We start from the raw sequence: 26,601 nt of genomic DNA, 5'->3' as shown, positions 1-26,601 counted from the left end.
TAAAAGGGGTTTTTTTTTGCATAACTTGGGCCACTGAACATTAAAAAAAAGCGTAACTCAGAAAAAACATATGTAACACGTTTTTCGATCGAAAGCGTTTATTACAGTTAAATTAGGGTCGAATACTGGTAATCTGACGATTTTTTCCGCAGTAGAAAATTTTTTTCAATACTACAACAATACTACTTTTTTATATACTACATCAACAAGAAAGTTATACTTTAATGCCAATATCTCAGGAAGCTGTTTTAACAGAAGCGCCCTTATTGCATCTAACTCCTCAATTATTGGAGATAAAACAAAGACTAGTTGATTTTCCTGTGTTTTTTTTTAAAACATTTTAAAAAGAATTTTAATAAAAAGCAAACACTTTTTTTGCTATTTTTTACATTCGTAAGTTACTTTATTCTGGGGTCCCACAGACGTATACAAGAAATAGGTGGCTGTGTAAAAATTACGTTAGTATTCCTATGTAGTGGTCAAACCCCAGGAAGGTTTTGCTCTCGCGCATCGCAATATTTTCTACACAGAATTAAAGTCCCCCTTTTTGGTAAAAATTACTATTATTTTGCATTACATTCTGCTCTCCTTAGAAAAATTTGGCGCTTAATATATTAGTGGAAATTTTAACCATTTATAAGCCATTTTTCAAACAGTGGGTCAAAAAGACCCGTTCTGGTGGGAGTTCATGGGTTAAACTTTTGGAAAAAAGTAGGCCTACCTTATTTTCAATATATAACCCGCAAAAAATCCTAAGAACTCCGTAATTTAACATAACGGTTGATAAGCTTATTGCAAAAATTTATTGATAGCGACATAAATTACCCCAATAACTTAACCTTTAAATTTTTTTATTTCTTTAAATTGAAATAGTACATACGGATTTGCAGAGTACATAGAGATGTATGTATATTAGGGTGCCCATCGAAAATCGTTTTTTTGTACGTTAGTACTACATATTTTCAAATTGTGCAAATTATCGATGATCAAATTTTAAAAAATTCTTTGAAATTCAAGCAAAAATAGTCATTCAAAAACTCATGAATCTAGAAAATCGTAGTTTCTGACCTAAATCGACAGGCCGCGACCTCTAAATGGCCTTTAAAAAATCTATAAAAATAGGCAATAATATTTCTCATAAAAACGAATCAAATTAGGGGGTTGGGTCTTTAAATTTTCAAAAAAAGCATTTTCGATGGTAAACCTAATGTATATACTACAGTATATTTTGCTTTGCTGCCTTTATGCTGAAGTGCACATTTAAGATACCTACCCTAAAATGCGCACTAGCGGCACTATTTTTAACATTTATAAGGAAACTCCTCCGATAGATGCATTCAACATACCTGCACATTGGCGATACATGCCTTAAAAACTGTGCTACTAACTATCAAAGAAAGTATTAGGTTTACCTGCACTGGCCCTACAATTACCTAATTTTACAAGCTTTTATTTATTTTGCTCATCTCGCAGAACAATGAAAATGGCTATCAATTCATGTAGTTATATAGATAATTAGATACCATTCGGTAAAAATTTCGCTTGCAGTAATTTCCACGTGGTAAGTGCTCCTCCATTATTTGCTTTCATAGTGACTTGGATACCTTCCTCATTGAAGTAGTAAAGAAAATTCGCTTAAGTGCCTTTTTCGGTTAAGTGCACAAGTTTTTCGTGCAAAGAAGGATGTGCAGCTAAGCAAAATATACTGTAGTTTACTTTTGAATACGGTTTCAGTGAGTGCGCTAAAATGACACCGGTATAAACGCTTGAATGAATATGTGTTGAATCAAATCGGTTTTTATACCCGAGCGCAGTCAATGACCTAATGTATGTACTATATAGACTTTCTTCTGATCGGCAGCAGTCAATGAATGAATTAAATAGAATTATAATCTGATGACATGATAAGATTAGAAGCTTCATGGCTCTTTGGAATCTACCTTATGGGCAGTAGCGCCGGCGTTTCCAGACGCGCCGGCGTCGCCGCCGCCGCCGATTATTTTTGAAGTTGACCACGCCGCCGCCGCAAAGCCTGTCGGCGTAAACCTCTAGTATCTAGCGACAGCCAACTCATTGCCAACATGTTTGCTCGGTTCTTTAGGTCCAATTATTCTGTAGACTTCCCTATAAGTGGAGACTATCCGTACGAGCTTTGTCCAATCAACTCTGCTTATATTCCAGTAATATCTTCCGATGAAGTTTTACACTCTTTAAAAACCTTAAAAGCGTCATTTAGGCCTGGACCTGATCATATTCCGACCTGTTTTCTTAAAAACTGCGCTGAGAACATCTGCGAGCCTTTAACAACTCTATTCAATTTGTCACTTAAACATGGCGTTTTTCCGTCAGCCTGGAAGGAGTCTTTCATAATACCACTTCACAAAAACGGCAGCAGGTCGTCTATAGAAAACTATCGAGGCATAGCGAAACTCTCCGCTATCCCCAAATTATTCGAAGCAATTATTGTTAACCAGCTGACATATTCTATATCTTCTTCAATTACACAATCTCAACACGGGTTTTCTAAAGGAAAATCTACTATGACTAATTTATTGGAGTTTACAACTCATGTCTCAAACGGTTTTAGAGAAAATGCTCATACCGACGTAATTTACACCGATTTCAGTAAAGCTTTTGACAAAGTATGTCACTCGTTACTCATCCGTAAACTCGACCTAATCGGCTTTCAGCCCAGTCTTCTTCAATGGATCTCATCTTACCTCTCTGATAGAACACAAAGAGTTATTGTTAATAATTGTTCTTCCAACATCATTAAAGTTTCTTCAGGAGTTCCTCAGGGAAGCCACCTTGGTCCGATTCTGTTCCTGATATTCATTAATAAAACATGTGAAACTTTTTAAAACATTGTCCTCTATCGAAGAAAGGTCTTTGTTACAAGCGGATCTGAACAACGTGGTTAGTTGGTGTAATACAAACTATATGCCACTAAACCTTCAAAAATGTAAAGTTATGTGTTTCTCTCGGAGGGCTGTTCAACCAGCTGTTTATTCAATATCAAATTATAATCTGGAGCAGGTATCCAATTTTGTCGATCTTGGTATCACAATGGATTCCAAACTGAGTTTCAACCATCATATTAATGTTACAGTCAATAAAGCCAAAGGCGTTTTTGCATTTGTAAGGCGATGGTCAAAAGAGTTCAAAGATCCTTATGTTACAAAAGCTCTTTTTACCAGTTTAGTTAGACCTATACTAGAATACGGATCTATTGTTTGGAATCCCCGCTACCAAGTTCATTCAGAAAGGATTGAATCAATTCAAAAACAATTCTTGCTTTTTGCATTGCGTAATTTTAACTGGGATTCAGATTACAATCTCCCCCCTTACACAAGTCGTCTAAAGCTCATAAATTTGCCTACACTCGCAAGTCGTAGAGAAATGCTGGGTATAATATTTATCGTAAAATTAATGATAGGCTTGATTAATAGCCCGGCCCTCCTGGCTGAGGTAAATTTTAATGTTCCTTCTCGAATGTCAAGACACTTTCGACCTCTATTTTTAAAGCCATGCAAAACTAATTTTGAACTAAACGAATCATTCCGTGGTTTATGTCAAGATTTTAACTGTCATTCCAGCACGTTTGACGTATCGGACTCGATTTTTACTATAAAGAAAACTATTATTTCCACTCTCAATAATTGAAATACTATCTTTAGCATATCCAATCAGCTGATGAATTTGATTCTGTAGCTGAATAGTTTTAGATCTCGACACTTAACAAACTCCTGTTTCCAATACTCGGCACGAAAAAACTAAAAAAAAAAAAAAAAAAAAAAAAATTTAAAAAAAAAAAAGGAAATCGCCCCCCCGGTTGGTGGGGGGAAAAAGAAGGGTAAAAAAACCGTTGGGATTAATTAATAAAAAAAAAAAAAAAAAAAACCAAAATAGCAGATCCAATATGGCGGACGATTTCTTCAAAAATGTGTAAATTTTTATGAAGCTTGGTATTTACTCCTTATATATTTGAAAGATTTCAATGAAATTTGGTAATTAGGGATTTTCGTCGTCACTGAATTCGAATATTAAATTTTTGGATCCAATATGGCGGACGATTTATTGAAAAATTTATAGCTTGTTATGAAGTTTGGTATCCAGAGATCTTCGTCGCCACTAATTTCGAAATTGATAATATATCTTCAAAAATTCAAAATAGCGGATCAAATATGGCGTTCCGAACAATAAGCGTTTTACTTTTGACGCAATGCATTACCTTTAGCACCATTTGAACCTATTTTTAAGTTTGAAAATTTAATTTCAATTTCGTAATCAAAGGTAACGAGGATCTCTGAATGCCAAGTTTCATAACAAACTATAATTTATAAAAAAGTGGCCCGCAATATTTGATCCGCCATTTTGATTTTTGAAAATTTAATACCAATTTCGAAACCAGTGACGACGAAAGTTTCTGAATATCAAGCTTCATAATAATACCTAATGAATATAAAAATGTTTCCTATTGATTACAAGGTTCATAGAGCCTCATAATACCAAAAGTAAAAAAAAAAATATTCAAATTTTGTTTTGGGTAGCTATTAGGGCTACCTCAAATTTGTGCAATATGTTGTACAAAAGTCCGCAAAGGAGTAAAAGCACTCAAGAAAACTCAATAAATGTTTCACTAAGTTTGACGGAATAAAACTTTTATTTCATTGAAAATGAACTTATGTATGTACAAAATAATTGATTTTACTACAGATATGCTGGAATAAATATTTTATATCTTTTTAAGTATTTTTAGTTAAGATTTGCATTAAAAGATTTTAAATTTTCTCCATGAGAAGAGAATTATATAAAGAAATTGTGAAAAATTTCAGATACAATTACAATATAAAATACAACCCGTTTTAATAAACCTTACCGGTTTTCCGCTTTCAGTAGATCAAAAAATCAAGAACCTACCTTTTACTGCAACAGCGCACAGGCTCTTCAAAAGCCACGGCAAAAACCACCCTAATTGCCCGTTCAACTGCAACCTTTGCGGACGTTTGTACAATATATTGTACAAGACACTTACAACCTTTCAGTGTAAATGTACAATATATTGTAATTTTTTTTTTACGACTCAGAAAAAATATTTTAACTCATGATGGTTTTATTTTAGCATTCTTATATGATGAAATGCTTTTTATATTTCCATACTATGTGCTTTTTTATCGATTTGACTTTCAGGTATTTTTTCTACAGTAAATTACCACAACTTGCATGTCACTGGAATTTTATAAAATGGTATATTTTTAAATTAAATTCTAAAAATATTTTTGAAACGTTTTCGATGTTGAACTTTACGTGTATTATTCGGGACATTTTAAAACTTCATAAAGTTTAATTTGTTTTCAAAAATATTAATAAGATTTTTAGTAGCACGCTTCCAAAATTTCAAAAAATTAAATGTACAATATATTGTACAAATGCAGGGAAAGGGTTAAGATATCTTCCGCCATACTGTATCCCCCCATTTTGAATTTTGAATTTGATATCAATTTCGAGATCATTGACAACGAAAACCCTTGGATACCAAAGTTCATAGAAATCTGTCTAATACATATGGAGTAAACATTTTTGTCCTCCTATATTCTCGATTCGCCCCAATAAACGACTTAAGAAAAAGATGCTCTATTTAATGAATGGTGAAAAGAGGGGACGCATTCGTAATATTTTTACATTGGCAATTTGTTTATTTAATTCGACGCACGATAGAAAACCCAACTTTGCGCTTTTCCTAAAGCTGCTGCGTTGCGTTAAAAGCCAAAATTTGTGTGTTAAATTGTTAACTGGTTTATAAGGAGTATTAGAAAGGTATGTGTGATAAGATTTAAAGACTTTTGTTTCCTTACATATAAAAATAAATTGTGTATTGGTGTTGGTTGAACGAATTTCCGTCATCCCTTGTCAAGTTTGGTTTGCAGACAAAGCGGTCTCGGCGCTGTGCCATCTTCAGTGTCATTTTTCGTTCTGTCTGGTTCGAATTTTTGTCCTTAATTTATGTTCATTTATCTTAGGTAATGTGATTTTCGTCGATGACTAATTATTAGAAATGCCATGGTTTCCTTTTTTTTAGAAGCAGGTAATAGGTTAATCTTCGCTGTCTCGATATTAACATCCTTTATCTTGTCGCTGTATAGTTTTTGCCTGCAGGTAGGTAAAGGTCGGTGATTTTTGCCCTGGTACCACCAGGGTGGTGGTGTTTTCATATATGTCCATATTTTCTAGTACGTTTAGTCGTTGGCCTTCATGTTGTACATGCAGTGTGTTGCCAACAGCATGTTCATCAACGCAAATAAGAAAGGCAACGAAACTACTGCCGTCTGAATTTCATGATTTTTATAATACAATTATAGAAATATAAAATAAACACTTGAATTTTCAACATAAATTATCCTTTTATGATTTACCTCAAACTTTAAATGTGCTACTTTTCCACGCAAAAATCTGAAATGTTCTAGTCTTCCACACAAAAATCTGAAATGTGCTACTTTTCGACGCGAATAATGAAATGTGCTACTTTTCGACGCGATTAATGAAATGTGCTAGTCTTGCACGCGAATAGTGAAATGTGCTACTCTTCGTACGGACTGACGATATATACTACTGTTCTATACATTTACATGTTTTAATAATTTACAACTACATATGTTTATAATTCGATTCGAAAGTTAAACTTATTCGAAAATTATATTATACATTACTATCTAATAATTTCAGATGGAGTGGAAGGCGGGAACCATAGTAATCATAATAATAGGTGTGTATAGTAACAAAAAGTCAGCACCAATTTGTAGTGGAGCCTGCAAATGTTTAATGGAAAAGTGTATAATAACCCAGAAAATTTGCAAGAGAGCACTGAATCGAGAGCTTAATAACGCTGGAGAGCTGCAAATTCTTGCTAGTGTAATTTTTACTAGCAGAAATCAGCTAGCAGAAGAAGAACCACCATTTGTTGAATTGGAATTCCATAAACTGAGTGGAAATCAAAATATGAAGGATGTAGTGGATTGTGTAAGTTCTTGTGTGTATAGCACTAAGAGTTTAAAACTGATTTATAAATTGTAAAAATGTGTCAAAACAGTGCAACAACTGTTCACTTGCAAGTTGCTACTAGTTTTGTGTTCAATAACTCTTTCTGCTAGTTTTCTCTTCTTCTTAATTTTGCTTTTACGCTCTCGCTGCAATTTTTTACTGGACAAGTTACTATACACACCTAATGTATCTTATACGTGGAATGTCCCATAGACAAGTAAAATAAACTATTTAGTACATTGCCACGTTTTTCGCTATTTTACATTACACCGCTTTTATCAACTTACAATGTTGTTTGCCCAGACACCTATTACACAAGGCAACAAAAATGGGAAACCTTCTAAAATATTGCAAATAACGCGTTTTTTGATACTTCGACCTAATTTTTCTCAATCTGGAGCTGATGGAAACTTTATACTTACGGATTCGTAATCAGCACGAAAAATTCTATCAAAAACAGCTGCCTTGAGTTATAGCAAAGTTTCTATACAACCTAGTCTAGACGTCCAGCTCGTCGGTAGGTATCATATCAAAGAACATACAATTAGACACTACAGGTAGATGTGGCCTCGCTGAAAGTATCCACAACCAGTGTTGCCACGGACAAAATTTTTTCCTACCCAAACTTCCTACCAAAATCAATCAAAACGTACCAAAATTTTATTTAAGTTTTTAATATTTTTTTTTAATGTAAAGTTAATTTAAAATGTAGATAACATAACATTTAGAAAAACTAAAGCACAGCTAGTACAATAAAAACGAATTAATTACGTTTAACAATTCATTTTACTGTACAGACTGACACAAATATTTGTCTCTTTACACATACATATTACTATTATTATTATTATTATCATTATTACGTCGGCGGTGCACGCTCTGCCACCTAAGAAGATATGTTGTGATAAATCCTAATTGTAATCACTCCGATCTTATTATCTTTAAGAAGTAAGGTACTTTAGAGGGCGCCATGTTTAAAATTGTGGATGAGACAATCGTTCCCCAAAGTGTATCAGTCTGCTATTTATGATACGTGAGCAGTCACATAGAATATGCTCTGTGGTTTCCTCCACCAGCTCACAAAAGGCTAGGGACCATGCAAGCGCATTTGGGCTCCACGCTTTGCGAGACAGTAAACTTTCGTTGCCTTCAAACCGTTCATGTCCCGGAACACACCACAGCGTTACGTTATTGTGAGCTTCCAAGTGGTTCAAAAAAGTTTTACAGCTTTAAACAAACCTGCTGCCGTTTAAAAGAGTATACGGCCTTTAACCTGCTTGACTATCCGACATAATATTTAATTTGACCGCATTTGTCATTCGCCTGAATACTTTTTGGAATTTTGGTCCAAATTCGCCTGCCCCAGTACTCTCCTCGTCCATCTTTGATATAGTTATTATCACTCCACAGCAGTCCCTTTCAGGAATTCTAACTTTGTAAGGTTTGTAGAAGGATAACTCGGGATTATCCAAGAATAGCTTTAGAACCTCCAACTGACTCGAAAATCCTAAATTTTATTGCTAATCATATTAGGCAGTCGTAGGGGACTCCATCAGTTCTCTTTTTCAAACAGAAAAGGCAAAGAAAAAGAGCATCCGTTGGACAGGTGCCCATAGCTCCTGTCATGGCCACGCGGACCAGTCGGTGCAGCTTACTAAAGATGGGACCCGCCTTTACTTGCGTAGGTTTTGGTCACCAAACCAGTGCCGCATATGTGACAGCGGAACTAACTACCATATTGAGGGCACAATAGATCTTCTGGTCGCAGTGCATTCCTCAATTGAATACCTATGTTGAAAGACCAATAGGTTAGTTTTGGTGATATTCCTCAAGTCGTACAATGAAGTCGTTGTCAGGTGGATAGCGGTGGACTCCACCGGTGAAATATTCGTGTGAACAGAGTTACTAAAAAGTTTTGAGATACATATTTTACATTTTTCGCAAATAAAGATTATTGTCGCGGAACCTACCAAAATACAATCTAGCCTACCAACCTACCAAATGGAAAAACACCTACCAGTTTTTGTAGGAAAAGCCCATGTTTGGCAACACTGTCCACTATATACGCTACAGCGGAAGTGGACGACACGCCATTTCTTTAAATGAAATTTAATTGGTTCTCGTATGTACGTACATACATATATCGTCAATAGACACGAATAAAGGCGAGCTAGTGTTTTGACGGCGAAAAAAGGCGCGTAAACAATTTTGCGAAAAAAGATGCTTATGAAAAACTTCGGCGAAGTATGTTAAGAGTTTTTGACGCTGAATTTTTTTTATGCGTCTTTTTTCGACGTCAACTTTTGAGCTCGCGGCTTTAGAATATAAATAAAGTCTGATAAATGCAATACTTATGCATCAGAACTTCGTTGAATTATTGATTGGGGTAAAATTTTCTAAACAAAATCGAAGGGCTAGACAGAGACGAACTCAGTGGGTGAATTTGTTGGACTGACCTGGGAACCACTTGGGGTACGGGGGCCCAGTTGGTAACTTGTATTTGGGGACCAGTTGGTACTCAGTCCGAGCCCAGTGAGGAACCAGTTAGAATGCAGTTTGGGAACTAGTTAATTTCGTCCCATTTGGGACCCAGTTGGTTTATTTGAGCTCGGGTGGTCGTTTTGAGGCATTTTTTTGACGCTGGGAGTGCCGTATTATTATGTATAGGCATTAATCTATTAATATGGTTGAGTTATTTTAATATCTATTCCAAAATTTTATACAGACAGTACTAAAAAGAAGAAAATAAATAAAATAAAAAAACTTTTTAATATACTACGATTTTATAAATGGACTAAAAAGCAGAAAATAATATTTCTCAGTCCCATAGAATTTGTTTTGATAACTTTTGGTTTTGAAATTTTAGCGAAAGTCATTATAAACAATTTATGAGATCGAAAATGAAAAGATTGGCGCGCATGTAATAGACTTGAGTTGATATGAAAATTAATATATGTATGTATGTTGGTATATGAATAACGATCGCTTAAAATCGATCTGAAATTTGTACTTCCGCTGTCGAAATCTTAGGTCTATGTTATGTTGTTTGACTATTATCAATTAGATGTAATTCTTTGTATTGCATGCGCTCCACGTTTTTCATTTTCAATCTTATAAATTGTTTATAATGACTTTTGCTAAATTTTCAAAATCAAAAGTTATCACCGCAAGTTCTATGGGGCTGAGAAATATTATTTTCTACTTTTTAGTCCAGTTATAAAAGCATTGTATATTAAAGATTTTTTTATTTTATTTATTTCAACAATTTTAGCAACAAGATTAGCTTGCGCCGAAAACTTCTATTCACCGGTGACGTTGCCGCTCGTGAACTACGCGTCGCAAAAAAAAATATTTGAAATTCTCTACAAGTTTGGTATATGCTACGCATTTTCAACATAAATTGATGAAAAATGGCTAAAACCGTGACAACGCACAATTTTTGGATTTTTATGAAAATTGTTAACAATTCTAAAAATATGCATCTCATCAATAAAAATAAAGCTTGATGTGCTGAAAACAAAACGGTTGCATTTTTCTTTAACATACCTAGATCTTGAAAAAATAGCATACTTATTGGAAAGGGGAAAATAGATTTAAATTTCGCAGGGCTGTCCTATAGAGCCAATATTGCAGAGGGGACAAGTATAGGTACTTACATCAATACTCTTATGAATAAAATTAAAAATTTGTTTAGTCAATATTGCCATCTGAAAAACTACGAAGTGTTTTCTGAGAACGGTCAGACGAGGTAGCGTCAAAATCGCTTCTCGAACAGAGATTGAGAGAGCTACGCGCCTTGGCAGTATAAGTTCATATCTTTCCCTCAACGAACTGACGAGATTCATTAAAGTATCCGACAAGTTTACGGAGAGTAATAACTTCCTACGCCCTTCTGAACTGCAATGGGCCACAAATCTAATAAGTACAATGGGCAATTAATCTAAACGTTTGAATGCCCCGTAACCGCGTAAATCTCGTAAATAAATCGGGTTCTCATACAAAATTAATTAAGCTTACGAGGTTCACGTGGCTACGTGGTTGAGAGCCATTTACGCGTATAGATGTACATACATATAATTTTAAAAGCGAATACATCGTCACTATGATGCTTAGACGAAGCGGTATAAAATCAATTATTGATATGGTTTAACACTTTTAAGGTCTACACGCATTCTAAGATGCATTCTTAATAGGAATTAACTAAATTTTTTGTTTGGATTTTATTTATTTTTTAACTTATAGTAAATCTCTGAATTCTACATCTTTTTACAAAATTCCCAAATGTATTTTACATAAGTATACATACATAAGTATTTACATATTTATATACATACCTACTAGTACATATATGCAAATTAATCCAACTGCTGGTGAAATTGAAGCTAATTGTATGTACATGTGGAATGTTTAAAGTGTGCTCTAAAAATTTGCAATTATACAACTTCTTCGTAGACGTTTTGGTGTATTTCTGTAGGTATGTACACATGTTTAAAATATTACAACTACATAGATAGTAAGTAAGTTTGTATTAATTTGCAATTATTGAGATTAAATCGCCGTGTGTAAGCAAAATAAATGTATGTACTTTGCTTTTAGAAGCTCAACAAAATGTGGAAGGAAAAATGAACTAAAATTATGTATGTATGTATGTATTCACCTGCGATTATAGCGCTCAATGGCTGTTTTCCTATATTTGGCGCTTTTTGATTTTTACCTTTCGGATGTACGACATTTGTTTGCTTGCCTACAAGATACATATAAGTATATGTAGATAAGTATGTTCATAAGCTTTGCTTACTTAAACTATGTAGACAAATGCAAGTTAATAACTACATCCATACATACGCATGGATGTAAAGATATGTAAGCACATACGTATCGAATAAACACTTAAGTACGCTTTGGGGCGCACTTAATTGCCCTGAGTGTTGTCATTTGCACTTTAACTAAGTTCGCTTTGCACGACATGAAAGGAATAAAAAAAGGAAGATAAGCATTTTACACTTGAAACTTAGGTAATCGACTGCAACGCTGCTTGAAGCCATTTGTTTTTGCTAAGCTACTACAATTTTTTGCTGGCGTTTTTGCTGTTTTTTATTTAGGCATTTGTAACCATAGCTGTTCATTAGATTTGCATGTGCGTATGTGTGTATGTGGATAGAACTTTTTTTGTTACATTGCTTTGCACTATTTTTCTGCTTTTTTGATTACTTGTTGTTGTTTCCTTGATTGGTGTTTGTGTTTGTCTAATGGCTTACTGCTTAACGTTGGCTTTTGGTCGCATAACACCAACCTAATGCCATGTTAATGCGACGCTTAAAGTACAGAGGCATTTGCTTAATTATGTAATCTACTTAAAGTGATTGGTAGTCATAGTTGCTGTTTTTTCAGCTGTCGTTTTACTTGTATATCAATTAAAATGGTACGAGGAAGAGTCCAACTATTGTAAGGAAATGTACATATCGCACACGATCTTCAAAAGTGCCACAATTCAAAATTAGGCATTTTTGATATTATGCGCTAAAAATGTACATAGAGCTTTTATTTACCTTTCAGCAAAACCTAGAGCTAATTTTTGTTATAATTGAAAAAAAAAACCTAAGGTAAAGTCTCCCTTGCCCATATAATTATCACGTGCTAAGAAATGGTTTTTCGCATTTTCTGACAAACGTGTGGTTTTGAGTTGTGTCACCTTTGAAGATCGTGTGTGATATGCCGCTATTAGTCGATAAGGTGTCACACAGCTAAGCGTTGTCATTCTTAATCAGTCCTCTGTTCTTTTTTGACAAGCCATGCGGAACAGTATAGAAGACAGACTAGTTACTTTGAAAACTCAATATATTCCGTCATTGCGTTATGGAAAATTTGTCCGAATTTCTGGAGAAAAGTCCACTTTCGAATTTGTTGTAATTAGTTTTTCGTTTTGGAGTGCCATGCGTCATAGTCGTAGTGCTGGGTATGCAGTTACAGTTGCACGGCTATACTCAATCCCGACTCTTTTGTCCTCGTTCGCGTACTCTGGACAACGTGAGCAACCCATGTGCGATATGCGGTAGCCACTCCGAGTGGAGCCTTGGGTTACGGCAGAAAGAGAGGGAGCTTCGGTGGGGCCACTCCGACTTATTCGGCTCACCAGTAGGTGTAGTTCGGTGTTCAGCAGTAGGTGCTACTGCAAGCGGGTGTCTGTCTTGGAGCAAGCGGTTCCCTATATAAACGTGTATTTGATTGTGAAACCACCCCCGCCCCAGCAATGGGTTGTGCGCTGGGTATGGGACCCGCCACGTAAAAACCCCTTCCAGTGAAGAATGCGAAACAATGCCTTGGATGAGACCCCCCTTAGTGATGACGACCACGGCAAACGTTTAAAGAACGACGATTGGAGGGCATGCACATGCATGCATCTTCGAGCCGTTCGCCACCAAACGGGGTTTCAGACAGGGCGACTCCCTTTTTTGTGACTTATTTAATCTGATGATGGAGAAGATAAAAAGAGCTGCATAACTGAAGCGCTCGGGAACAATTTATTACAAGAGCGTGCATTTGCTGGCTTATGCTGATGACATCGACATCATTGGTAACAAAAACCGCGAAGTCTGTTTTGCGTTTTTTAAGTAGGATAAGCAAGCAAAACGAAGGGCTCTGGTGGTAAACGAGGACAAGACGAAGTATCTCCTGTCATCACAAAAACAGTCAGCGCCTTGGCACCCACGTCACTGTTGATAGTTATAATTTCGAGAAAGTAGAGAATTTCGTTTACTTGGGAATTAGCATTAACACCGGTAATAGTGTCAGCATGGAAATCTAACGCAGAATTACTCTTGCTAACAAGTGCTACTTTGGATTGATCAGGCAATTTAGGAGTAAAGTCCTCTCTCGACGTACGAAAACCACACTCTATACGTCACTCATCATGCCCGTGCTGGTATATGGCGCAGAAGCATGGACAATGACAACATGATGAGGCGGCTCTTGGAGTATTCGAGAAAAAGATTTTGCGGAAGATTTACGGGCCTTTACACGTTGGCGACGGCGAGTACCGCAGACGATGGAACGATGAGCTGTATGAGCTTTACACCGACATGGACATAGTGCAGCGGCTCCGCTGGCTTGGCCATGTCGTTCGAATGGACTCCGACGCTCCCGCTCTGAAAGTATTAAACTCCGAACCCGCTGGTGGTAGCATAAGAAGAGGGAGGCCCCCACTGCGATGGAAAGATCAGGTGGAGAAGGACTTGGCTTCACTTGGCGTTTCCAATTGGCGTCAGTTGGCACTGAAAAGAAACGACTGGCGTGCTTTGCTGAACTCGGCCAAAATCGCTTGGGCGGTTACAGGTCCAAATAAGAAGATGAAGACAAAGTTTTTGGTTTTTGTTATTTCTTTGTTTATGTGAATAACATTTATCGAATAAGTACGCCTAGGTGGCTACAGAGCCAAATAAGAAGAAGAAGATGTTTTTGGTTTTTGTTATTTCTCCGTTTTTGTGAATATTATTTACTAAATAAGAACGCCTAGTCAATGCGAGCTTTTGTGATGAAAGATTGGAATCGATTGGGTGCTTTGTTTTTTTAGCTATAACCATATTAACGTTAATAATTATCCAAAAAATTAACCAAAATAAAGAAAGTTTAGGAAAAAATTAATGATTTTCAGAACTAGAGAGAAGGCTAACAAATTTTGAGCCTAGGTATTAAAATAGCTTATGGAAAACGTTTAAAGGACTACGATTGGAGGGCATGCACCTGGAATGTCCGGAGCCTTAATAGGGAAGGTGCCTCATCCCGGCTGGTTGAGGTCCTCGTAAGAATAAAAGCTGACATCACCGCCAACCGTCGCTCACCCCGGTGGACGAGCGTTTAGCCATAATCCGTATAATGCATACAAAATTTATTTTTCTATATGGGCAAATCTAAAAAACAGGTACATTAAAAAAATTTAAATTTTTTATTGTTGTTTGAGCAAAGATTTTGAAAGTTGAACTCACTTAATTGGGACGTTCTATTTTCAATTGCATATCCCGTTTTACCAGATTGGCTGCGGTTTTAGAGATAACGGTACTTAAAAATTTGATTAATATTTAACTCTTTTATAAATAACTCCCTCAGTTTTGAAGTTATTTTACTAAAATTTTGCACATGACTAGTTTTTATTTCCGCAACTAAATCTGAAAATCATCGAAATAGGTTCACTTTAAGAAATAGCTTCCGTACAACTGATTATTCAGAAATGTAGTTTGGCTTCTAACTTCATTAAAAAGACAAATTTAACAGTGTTTATGATGAATAAATATAGTACTAAATTTCTTACCTGCTTAACTGGAGGAGTTATAACGCAAAACAACGTCTCTGAACAACCAGTTGTATGGGAGTTACATGTTATAGTGAACCGATTTCGAAGATTTTATGAAATAGTTAAGGTAATATTAAAAAACGGTCATGTGTAAAATCTTAGTAAAGTAATTCTAAAACTAAGGAAGCTATTTATAAAATAGTTAAAATTTAATAAATATTTCAAGTACCGTTATCTCAAAAAGTGGAGCCAATCTGGAAAAACTGAGAACGCCATTGAATTCAGAAGGCTTCAATTAAGTAGGAGCAACTATCAGAACCTTTGCCTAAAAAAGTGGATTTGATACCTCCTGGAAATATTCTCACTAAGAGAAGGATCCTCATTAAAAGTAGTAAATCAGGGGTTTTGCACACTTCTAGTAAAAATTTGTTTGAAGCATTTTACAGGTATATGTAATGTTATAAGGACTAGTAGTTACAAAAATGTGCCTTCAATTGATATGTTTTTGGAATAAAAAATTACGCTCAAGATCGCAGAATCTTTAAAAGTGGGATTATTCTGAAAACACACCTCTTGCTATGGTATCAAAGTATTCGTAATTCTTTGTAGAATACAATACATACTTAAAAAAAAAGTAAGTGCGCCTGGTCCACACTTAAGAAGTGAAACTTACGTTACATATCTGTTTTGTATCAAAACCAATATACATACATACATCTGCTTTTGCTTAAGGTTATATTTTTGTCTTTTTTCTATCTAGATCCCTACATCTGCCCCTGTTCCTTCTAATTACATTTATTTTCCTTTATCTTCATTTTTATCGATAATTAAACCGATAGTAAAACCCAACAAAATACCAAAAACAAAACCAATAAAAATATGGATAACAAAAACGATGACAAATTCGATAAAAATTTCGATAGCAAAATCAATAATAATATTGGTAGCAAAATTGATTAGAAAATCGATAAAAATATAGATGACAAAATCGATAACAAAAATCGTTTAGAAAATCGATAAAAATATTGATAACAAAACCGATAAAAATATAGATAACAAAATCGATTACAAAATTGATAACAAAATCGATAAATAATCGATAACAAAATCGATAAAAATATCGATAACAATTTCGATAAATATATCGATAATAAAATGCCGCCGTCTGTCGGCGTAAACCTCTGTTACAGAGGTTCAAAAATGACCAAAAACGCGTTTTTCGGCAGCCTTAAACCTAATTTGATTGAAAAGTAGAAGTAATCCAATATCTTTAAGGTCAGATTCGGATTCTACGGAAAAAATCCTATAAGAATCCGCTGTAATATCTTAGGCAACATAGCATTGTTTAAAATGTGTTGGCCCGTGTTATACTAAAGCCAGCCTTCCGACATAAGCTACTTTTCCATACGAACACAGATTTGTATACATTTTTAATAAATTATTGAAAAAAGCATAAAATACATACGTATGTACATTAGACCACGTCAAAAAAAGTCCTTCAATGCGACCAGAATAAGATTCAAACTTTAGCATTTGGTATAGTTATGATCCTCCATGAATTTTCCCTCTCTAGGACAATTGTAAGAGGCCCTGCGTCAAACCTTTATTATTCTCATAGGAATTACACGTAAGAGAATGAGTTCTTTCCTTTTTAGGTCAATATAATTTTCTAGGATGCTGGAGTCTAGAAAGAGAAGCCTGATGAGTAGCTATGGTGATCTCCGAAATAACTTCAACCGCTTAGACTTTGTTGCCTTCTCCATTTTTCCTAGTAGTCGTTTTAACAGAAGGAAAGACTATATGGAACCAACAAAAGCATACCATTCATTTTAGTTCTACTACATAACACTCTTAGTATTGGATACTTATTCTTCTTCTTCTTATTTGGCACTACAACCGTTTGGCGGTTTGGGACGAGACCAAAAAGCTTCTCCGATTGCTCCTCTCCTGTGCGAATTTTCGCCAGTTGGTTATCCCGAGCGCAGACAGGTCTTTCTGCACTTGGTCCTTCCATTGAGTTCGTGGGCGCCCTTGCTTTCGTTGTCCACCCATGGAAGCGCAGTCGAAGAATCTTTTCACCACAGCGTCGTCATCCATGCGTGCAACATGTCCAAGCCAGTGCAATCGCTGTATTTTTATGCGCTTAACTATATCCATGTCGTTAAAAAGTTCATACAGTTCGTCATTCCATCTTCTCCGACACCCGTCGTCCACGAAAACAGGGCCGTAGATCTGGCGTAGAATATTTCTCTCGAAAGCCCCCAAAGTCTTCTCATCTTTGTTCGACATCGTCCAAGTTTCTGCGCCATATAGGACGAACATGATAAGAGATTTGTAGAGCGTGAATTCTGTTCGTCGAGAGAGGGCCAACAGCAATGGGGCATAGTCGTTGCTCTGGGTATGCAGTTACAGTGGCACGGCTTTACTCAATCCCGACTCTTGCATCCTCGTTCGCACACTCTGGGCAACGTGAGCAACCCATGTGCAAGATGCGGTAACCAATCCGAGTGGAGTCTTGGGTCACGGCAGAAAGAGAGGGGGCTTCGGTGGGGCCATTTCGACTTATTCCGCTTGAGGGCTCACTGAAGTCTACAGCGTTTGCTCACCAGGAGGTGCGGCTGCAAGCGGGCGTTCACCATCTTGAATATGCTGGCAAAATTAAGCACCGATTCGTACTACAGGAGCTGTAAGAACGAGGATAACGAAGCAAAGCCGTACATTTTTTAGAGTTCGTCCTATTCACAGGACCTAAACTTTATGAAAATTATTTGAAATTGGATGTTTTGCAAGGTTTGCGTGTCAGGCAATCCATGTGAAGATTGGTATGCAAGTATGTGTTTCTTAAAAAATTATAAAAGGGGTGTAGGTAGCATAGGCACCGACGGAAGTATTGCAATTTAAGAGAGCCTCGAGGTCGTGGGTTTGAATCCCGCGGCCTGCAAACAGTTTTTTTAGTTGCTTTAATTATTGTTTTTAATTTTTTTTGATCTTAATTACACTGTACAGCACTTAGCTTGGTATTGCACCAAACCAATTTTTTTAAGAGATTGAGTCATAATTAAAAAAGTAATTTTTCCGTTTTTCGAAGTTAGCCTCCGAGGTCGAGATATGGGCCTTCGAAGTTCGAAATTGGACCTTTGGTTAAAAAATACTTTTAATTATTGTATGTAAACAACTAAAAAAAGTAAAAATATGAGCGTGGTCCACCTTTTGCTCTCATTTAAACGGTATATAACATTTTTACTGGTGCTGAAGTCAAAGTCAAGTATATTCGACATAAAAATCATGTTCCATTTGGGTAAAAATTCATTTAAAAGCAATATTAACAAAAATTTCACGATGGAAATTTATGTCACGTCATGCTATGTCACTTAGCGTTTTACACTTGGATGGGATTGTAAAAGAAAATTGAAACAATTGCATTAATTAAAAAAAAACTAGAATTGCTCCAAATCATATTAAAACAAGTTTCATGAAAACAGCTATCCACAATTCGCAAGAGTTTTCCGATTTTGTAAGAAAAAAAAATTAACTCCCATTTCACATAACGTACCCCTCTTTAACTGAGTCCCAGAAGATAATTTTGGTAGGCCTTCTTAAGTAAAGCCATTCTAAGAGGCCTACCCGAGAAGGGCTGAAAAAAGTGCTTCCTTGCAAATCATATTTGATATAAACTGTAAGCAAATACTTCAAAGATGTGTGATTTTTATAAATTAAAGAAGCAACTTTAAAAGTACTCCTCCAAAAGTCGTTCTGAAGTACGTCCTATAAAAGCCCTACTGGAAGCCCTTCCATGGAACGAAGAAGAAGCCCTTCAACTTGTGCCACTCCATACAAAAAAGAAAGGAGAAAGGAATGGAGAGTGGAAGGCATCTTGACTCTCAGGAAGGCCTGACTCCTAATATTATCGACTCGGGTATATTTAAGGACCGGTTCGATTGTTTTCTTTTTTTCGGTTAAATATAGAGCTAAATATGTGCTATACTGGGTCCAAAGAAGTAAAAGAAAAAAGTATTTTCCATGTTTGTATCTCATTGAAATATACGACTGTCACGTACGTGACATATGTAAATACCCATAAATATCTAAATAAAATAAAAATAAAAAATTACATTTTTGGAAATTGGTCGGAACGGGGTTCGAAACGGGGCCCTACCAATCCTTGGTTCCTACATTTAAGGACCGCACTAATAAACATACATACGTATGTATGTACCTAGGTACTTGGTTTTTTCAAGTACTGTGTATACAGTCCCCTGATTTTTCGTGTGAATAGTTATCCTATATTTTTGCTTTATTCTCTGTGCATATTAAACGTAATTAAAAGCTGAAAATCTTGAATTTTTTAAATTAAGTTTATGTAATTTTTGTTCTTAAGATATACATAAGTATGTTGTTTTTATATGCATAGATATACTACTTATGTATATTTACTTACACAGGTGTCATTTCATTTCTAATTAATAAGGTTTTTGAGTAAATTGTGACCGCTAGGAAGCTACATTTTAATAATAAAAAATATTAATAACTACATTGCTAGAGATATTTTGAAAATTTCTATCATCAAAGATTTTTGTTTTATATCATACATAATTGAAATTTCTGAAATGTGGCTGCAATTTATTTTCATAGTAATGCCGAGTTTCGTCTAGGCTTTGAATTTTCAAAAAAAAAAACAAATATTTTTTGTCATTTCAATGCCTAGTGAAATTCAGAAAACGAGTACATGCAATCCAATTATAAAAAAGACAAAAAGGATTTTGAATAAAAAAAATAGAAAAGCAACCTTCAGGAGGCTTAAAAGAAAATTCTAGTTATATATGGCGAAGGTGATGAAAAGATGCAACAAATTAGGTACAAATAATTAAGCAAATTAACGACAGCAGTTCACTTCAAGGCAGCTACAACTACGATTTGAAAAATTTACTAAACTTTTGTCATTCTTGATATAGGCGACTATTTACTTTTAATTTACATATACATATATTTATGTATGTATTTATATTTGTTATACGAAAGTGTGTCGAGGTTGTTAAAAAAGTGTTGACTAACGGATATTTTTGTGTGTTTTATTAAAATGTACATTGAATTTTAAATGTATGCACTCTTACACAAATAAATTCAGTATTATGTTGTGATTATGAATGATTTATATGTGTTGATACGTATGTGTATATTATTTTTATCAAAATATTTTTGGTATACGATTTTTATATAATATTTTAAAATATAAATATGTATTCAATAATTAACTGTACGCACCTGTATCGACAATAACATCTATGAGATCCATGGATTTGGCAAAGGCATCTTTCAGATTGATATGATGAAAGGAGACGATGCTTCCTTCACGTTTCGCCCGATCGAGCGCCTCACGTCGCTTGAGCGCCTTCTCGCGTCGCATCTGGTTCTTATAAAATTCAGCAAAATTGTTAACGATGATGGGAATAGGCAAAGCGATTACCAGAACACCGCATATGCAACACACAGTACCAATAACCTTTCCCAGTGCAGTAGTGGGATAGATGTCCCCGTAGCCAACAGTTGTCATTGTAATACCCGCCCACCAAAATGTTTCCGGTATTGAAACGAATTTTGTATCCTTTTCATCCTTTTCGGCAAAATATGCCAGCGAAGAAAATATGAGAACGCCCATGGCCAGGAACAGCATTAGTAGACCGAGTTCCTTATATGAATTACGTAGCGTAAAGCCTAACGACTGCAGGCCCGTTGAGTGACGGGCCAGCTTAAGGATTCGCAGGATGCGCATGATGCGAAATACTTGCACCACCCGGCGCACATCCTGGAACTGGTCCGTTGCATTCTTATTCGTCTCCAATAGGAATAGGGAAACAAAATATGGGAGTATTGCCAATAGATCGATTATGTTAAGGCCGCCCTTAAAGAATTTCCATTTGTCCGGCGACGCACTAAACCTAAGTATATACTCTAAGGTGAACCACGATATGCAAACGGCCTCAACCATAGCCAATTGCGGATTATCGGATGGTGTACCATTCTCACTGTGTTGTAGTTGTGGTAGGGTGTTCAACGTCAGGGCTATGGTAGACAGGACTATAAATAGTATGGATATCACTGCGATAACCTGTTGAGTAGAATTCAATTCAATTCGATTCAGAGGCTTGTTTTCTGTTTTGCTTAAAAATTTGTATTTTTTTTTTTGTTTTTTTTTTCTTTTGTATAGGCATTATGTTTTTGTTGTACTTCAATTGAAACGCATTACAGGTCTTACTTAAGGTTGCGCTAATCAAATTAAGTTTGAACGGCTATTATATACTAAATGATAATGTTAAAGATCTAAAGAGACGCTAAACTTAAAGTAATGTAAGTTTATAAGAGCATTTATGTAAAATCCAGCTGGAGGCAGCTGTTGCTTGTTAGAAAGCATACATTTCCGGGAGGCAGGGATCTTACACTGAAAGTCATTTAGTCAAGGCGCTGAAAATTGTTGTTGGTTACTTTGTTGCAAGTCACACACTTTCAAGCATTTTCAGCTTTTTTTTTACATCAAACCAGTTCCAAAGGATCATGCCAGCCTAATTTCAAGGGTTTCTATACTATTTATAAATATTTATTAGCATATGCATCTAGAATCGCTGGGTGGGTGAGACTAGTGTGTGTGTGTGAGCTTTGGAGGTTTGTGTAAGAAATAACAGGTGGATGTAGTGGCGGTCGGTTAAGTCCTTGGTGCGGGGTGAATGGAGCGTTCTAGCCACCGAGGGCGTACAAATGTATGCGTTATGAGTTTGGGACTTACACAAATGTGCCTACTTGACACTTACCTACAGCAGTTAAAGTACACAATTTTGTGAAAATTGAAAAACGTATAAGAATATATAAGAGTATTAGAACTAAAATATTGTATTAAATAAAAATATTTAAGGGTTTTTAGATACATATGGCTATTCTAATCCTTCCGTGATTTTTCTGTTGCTGTTTTGGATTGCTGGACTGTTGAACTGAAGACTACGAGAGGAAAAGGGGAGGGCCTTGACTTTTGAAGGGAGAGGTGTTTACCGTTAGGTGTATTAACTCTTAAATGATCAGTATGGTGCTGAAATGCTTGGAACTAGCACACGAAATGTGAAATGCTGGATTTTGATTTAGTGTAAAAAGAGAAAAACTTATAAAACTAAAGACAAAGTGACTTACAGTTAAAATTAATTACGTATGTATATAATTCAAAAAATAAAGTTCTGTTAATTATATATTTTATTTTTTTTTTGGGTTTAAAAATAGATTATCTAAAAATAGTTAGGTGTCAATTGCACACAACACAAAAATACACGAACACATGTACTTATAAGAGGTGAGGACAGAAAAAAACAGAAAAAATATAAATGTTTAACACGTACTATATACATATCAGGTTGGTAAAAAATTATGTATAATTGAAAAAAAACAATATTTTTTAGATTAACTGTAAGTTTTTGTGAAATAAAAATTAAAAGTTATAAAAACAAAGAAATATAAATAATAACTATCTAAATATAAAATTATTTATATGCATGACAGTTCGTTAATCTGAAGTTGCTGCTGCAGCCAGTCGGTTGAACACTGTTAATTGTAGAATTGGTTTGGGAGCTCTATATACGCTAAATGCTGGGCACGTAGCAGCTAAACGATTGAGGTGGATGTGAAAAGCTAACATACTGCCTGGGTTTCTATTTGGGGTGTAGTATGGGTGGTAATGAGAAAAGCACTTAACTGCCTGTAGGAACTTTGCGCCATTTCGCTGTTGGTTTGACAAGTAAATTGGTTCAAAATGTCTTAATATATTTACGTAATTCGGAACAAATTTTTAAGCGTTTTAAAGCTAATTCATGCTTACCGGTACAACATAACTAAAACTTCAAAAAACTCTGGCTTTAAAACTTCACTTACTAAAAAATTCGAGAAATAAAAAGTTTAAAATTTACAAAAAAAAAGATACAAGAAAAACAATTTTTTAAAGAAATTTTATTTTTTTTATTGAGATAAAAAATCGGATTCCATACAAACCGCACACCGTCTTCGAAACGGGCACAACTCAAAACTACGCTTTTGCCAGAAAATGCGAAAAACTATTTTTTAGCACATGATAATCATATGGGCAAAGAAGACTTTACCTAAGGTTTTTTAACAAATCAAAACAATAATTTGTTCCAGCTTTTGCTGAAAGGTAAATAAAAGATATGTGTACATTTTTAGCGAATAATTTCAAAAATGCTAAATTTTGAGTTGTGACTCTTTTGAAAACGGTGTGCGAGATGCCAATAAGAAGCTAAAAAAATGAAAAAAAGTTAAAAAAGCAAATGAAAGAAAATTTTAATTATTTTCCCGGTACCGATAAGAAGCATATATACCAGAAGCATATGGACCTATGGATATCCACATATTCTAAATAGTTGTTGAACAGATTGGTAAAACTTTTCTCAAACTTACTAAATATATTGATTAATTTAATAATATAATAATATATTTGTTAATTTTTAGATTCGAACACTATACACTATTCGTAAATGCGAATATCAATAAACTATTCGAGACTCCCAGCCCTAGTACTTATGAAGGTATGCATCTCAGTAAGCTTGAATGTCTCTTCTTCGAAATATTACTACCCGTTTTTGTATTGAAAGACACAAAGTTCGCTTTGCAGCTGCTACCTACTTTCTTAAAACTACTGATTTTTCTCGAAACACTTTAATGACGTTCCAAATCAAATCGGTAACGAGTAAAGCGTATAACGAGTACACAATACTAGCAATCGGGTCTGCAGTCGATTTTTTGTAAGTTTAAAACACAATTTGTCGCTTTTTCTTGTTTGATAAATCTGAACAAAATTGAAATCGGCCGCAAAACTGGCAGTAAATTTGAAAAATTTTACTAATTCACTACATTACACTTGTTTGTACTGTTTTTGTTCTGTATTGTTGGCAAAGAAGAAGCTTAAAGTGTTATGGTAACCTTAAAGTACCGCAAAAAAAAATTGGCGGTAAAGTTTTGATTACAACATTTTTTATTACATTTTGTAATTGTTGACCAAATTTTTTTTTCAATTAAAAAATAAAATAAATTGTACCCATATTAATATCAAAAAAAAATCACATTAAAGATAATTTGTTTTTCAACGTGTAAGCGCGTATGACCAATTAAATTAATTACAACTACCAACAATGCATGACAATTTATTAAACTGTGTTACTTGTATGAAAACGGCAAATATTTATGAACTCTTGGAACCAGTAAATTTGCTTTATTTGCAATAAAAAGCGTTCTTACGTAAAGAGAAAACTAAAAAAAAAAAAAAACAAAACATACTTGTAATAACACGCATTGACTTAGCTAGCTGGGGCTAGCAAAGTTAACAGTTAATTTGAGCAGTAAACATTTGCTAGCAAGCTAAATACAATAAAAACAAGTTCAATTCCATAACAACTGTACTTTGTGGGTGGTACTGTAGCTGGTCGGGTGGGGTACTGAAATATTGAAATACGAGTATGCACATTGCGGCGAAATGCTTTGAGCGGTTCGCTCTTGGCTTTTTGCTTTCAGTTTGACTTGCATTTCCGCTTTGTGCACCTACAACTACAAACATATTTTCTTCCATACGAACGAATTAACATAGTAGTTTTCTATTATTTATTTGATTTTGATTCACTTTCACATTTCATATGTATTCTAGATTTCTGATTTCAAGTTCCACTATAATAACCATTCCGATTCGGATGGTAATTGCGTTCAGTGAACATCCTGCATCCGTAGGCCCTAAAATTTGACACATTTCCGACTGTAGCATTAAAATATGCACAGCTTTGCAATAAGCATAATTAAATTGGGCATTTGTTTGGCATAAAACATATTCACGCTTGTTGTGTAGGTAAGTATGTATTTGATTATATGTATGTTTAAAGGAAAATAGTATATGTAGGTAATTTGTTTTTGTATATGTGAATACGTCCACATCTACCATGGCGAGCACTGTACGCAACAACGCATTAATAATCGTTTTCGATGTTGATTGTGACATTTGATTTTGATTTTGATTTTGATGCATTCGAAATAAAGAAAACGTGTCAATTGGGTAATTGGATGGTGAAAATTTCAAAAAATTGCGGGAAAGGGTCTACAAAGTATTTACATAAATACTTAAATAAGAGGACAAATTGTTACATAAAACCTAAAATTATTTATGTATGTACGTAAACTATGTATATAAGAATTATGCTAAGAATTGAATGAAAGCAGAAGAAGAGAAGTAGAGGTCACTATGGGATAAGGCATTCAGCTAACTATTACATTTACATACATATATTTAAAATTACAAAAAAAACCTCAGGCGTTTTATTCAAATCAAAGCAACTTTTTTTATCGAATGTTTGAAAACTGTTTATTCTAAAGAGCCCCTTTTGTATACAAATTGTATTTGCATTAAATATATATGTACTAATAATAATCTTGAAAAGTTTTTTTGGGCAAAGTAACTATGCATGTACTTCAATTGGTATATTGATGTTTCTCGAAGAGAAACTATCGGTTACAAAATGTGTAACAAGAGAACACATAAAACCAAAGAAAATTGAAAGAAATTAACTGAAACATTAGTGAGAGAAAGTGCCTCGAAAGCTAACAATGGGAGAATGATCGACTTATAGGGGTATATGTATGTACAAATGCGGTTGAGCTTATATAATATTTACACTTAATTTTCCCAACCATTTCAAAACAACACATGCATAAAACCCAATCAAATGGTTTTTCTTAAAATTTAAGACCTTTCACTCGATTTTTTCAAATAAATTTAAGTGAACGGTATACAATTTTAAGAAAAAGCAATTGCTTAATTTGTATGCCTACGGCCCGTTATATCTAAATATGCCTTAAAAGCAATATCTGTAATTTTTGTAAAAATGAAAAGTCCTATATATTACTGTATGTACTTAGTTCCTCTTGGCTAAATATTGAATTTTTTATATCCATCCGAAAGAAGAAGTATGATGATAACCAATTTAAATTATTGCAGCTATTATATTATTCCATCAAATAAACTGGCATCAAGCTAGTACGTAATCGTTGCCTAAAATATTTGTTTCCTTTGGTGACCCAAAAAGCATTTGGAATTTTTCGTAACAACTTCGGCACTTACAATCGGTTCTTAAAACATGAAAAGTATGTTGTCTCGAGGCAAGGCAATTTGATTTTTTTCCGGAAGTAGTGATCGCCTTATTTAATTTTTTTGTCATATCTTCGGAATTATTTTTTTTTTGGCCCAAAGT

At 34.8% G+C, this 26,601-nt stretch overlaps 1 protein-coding gene across 11 annotated transcripts in view; it reads right to left on the bottom strand.

The window, feature by feature from the left end:
• The window catches only part of LOC118746094 (potassium voltage-gated channel protein Shab), a 373,750-nt gene that overhangs the window by 126,600 nt on the left and 220,549 nt on the right, over positions 1 to 26,601 (bottom strand). For all 11 annotated transcript variants that reach the window (XM_036479860.1, XM_036479856.1, XM_036479862.1 and 8 more), the window contains one exon: positions 20,588 to 21,431. In XM_036479860.1, the coding sequence (XP_036335753.1) occupies positions 20,588 to 21,431 (844 nt within the window). The remainder of the gene's footprint in view (positions 1 to 20,587; positions 21,432 to 26,601) is intronic.

This window comes from Rhagoletis pomonella, unplaced genomic scaffold (assembly GCF_013731165.1).
Source record: "Rhagoletis pomonella isolate Grant_MI unplaced genomic scaffold, Rhpom_1.0 Rhpom_scaffold_00010, whole genome shotgun sequence".
In the NCBI taxonomy this organism is placed as follows: domain Eukaryota; kingdom Metazoa; phylum Arthropoda; class Insecta; order Diptera; family Tephritidae; genus Rhagoletis; species Rhagoletis pomonella.
The sequence above is the reverse complement of the archived record's forward strand: the minus strand, read 5'-3'. Positions and strand labels throughout refer to the sequence as shown.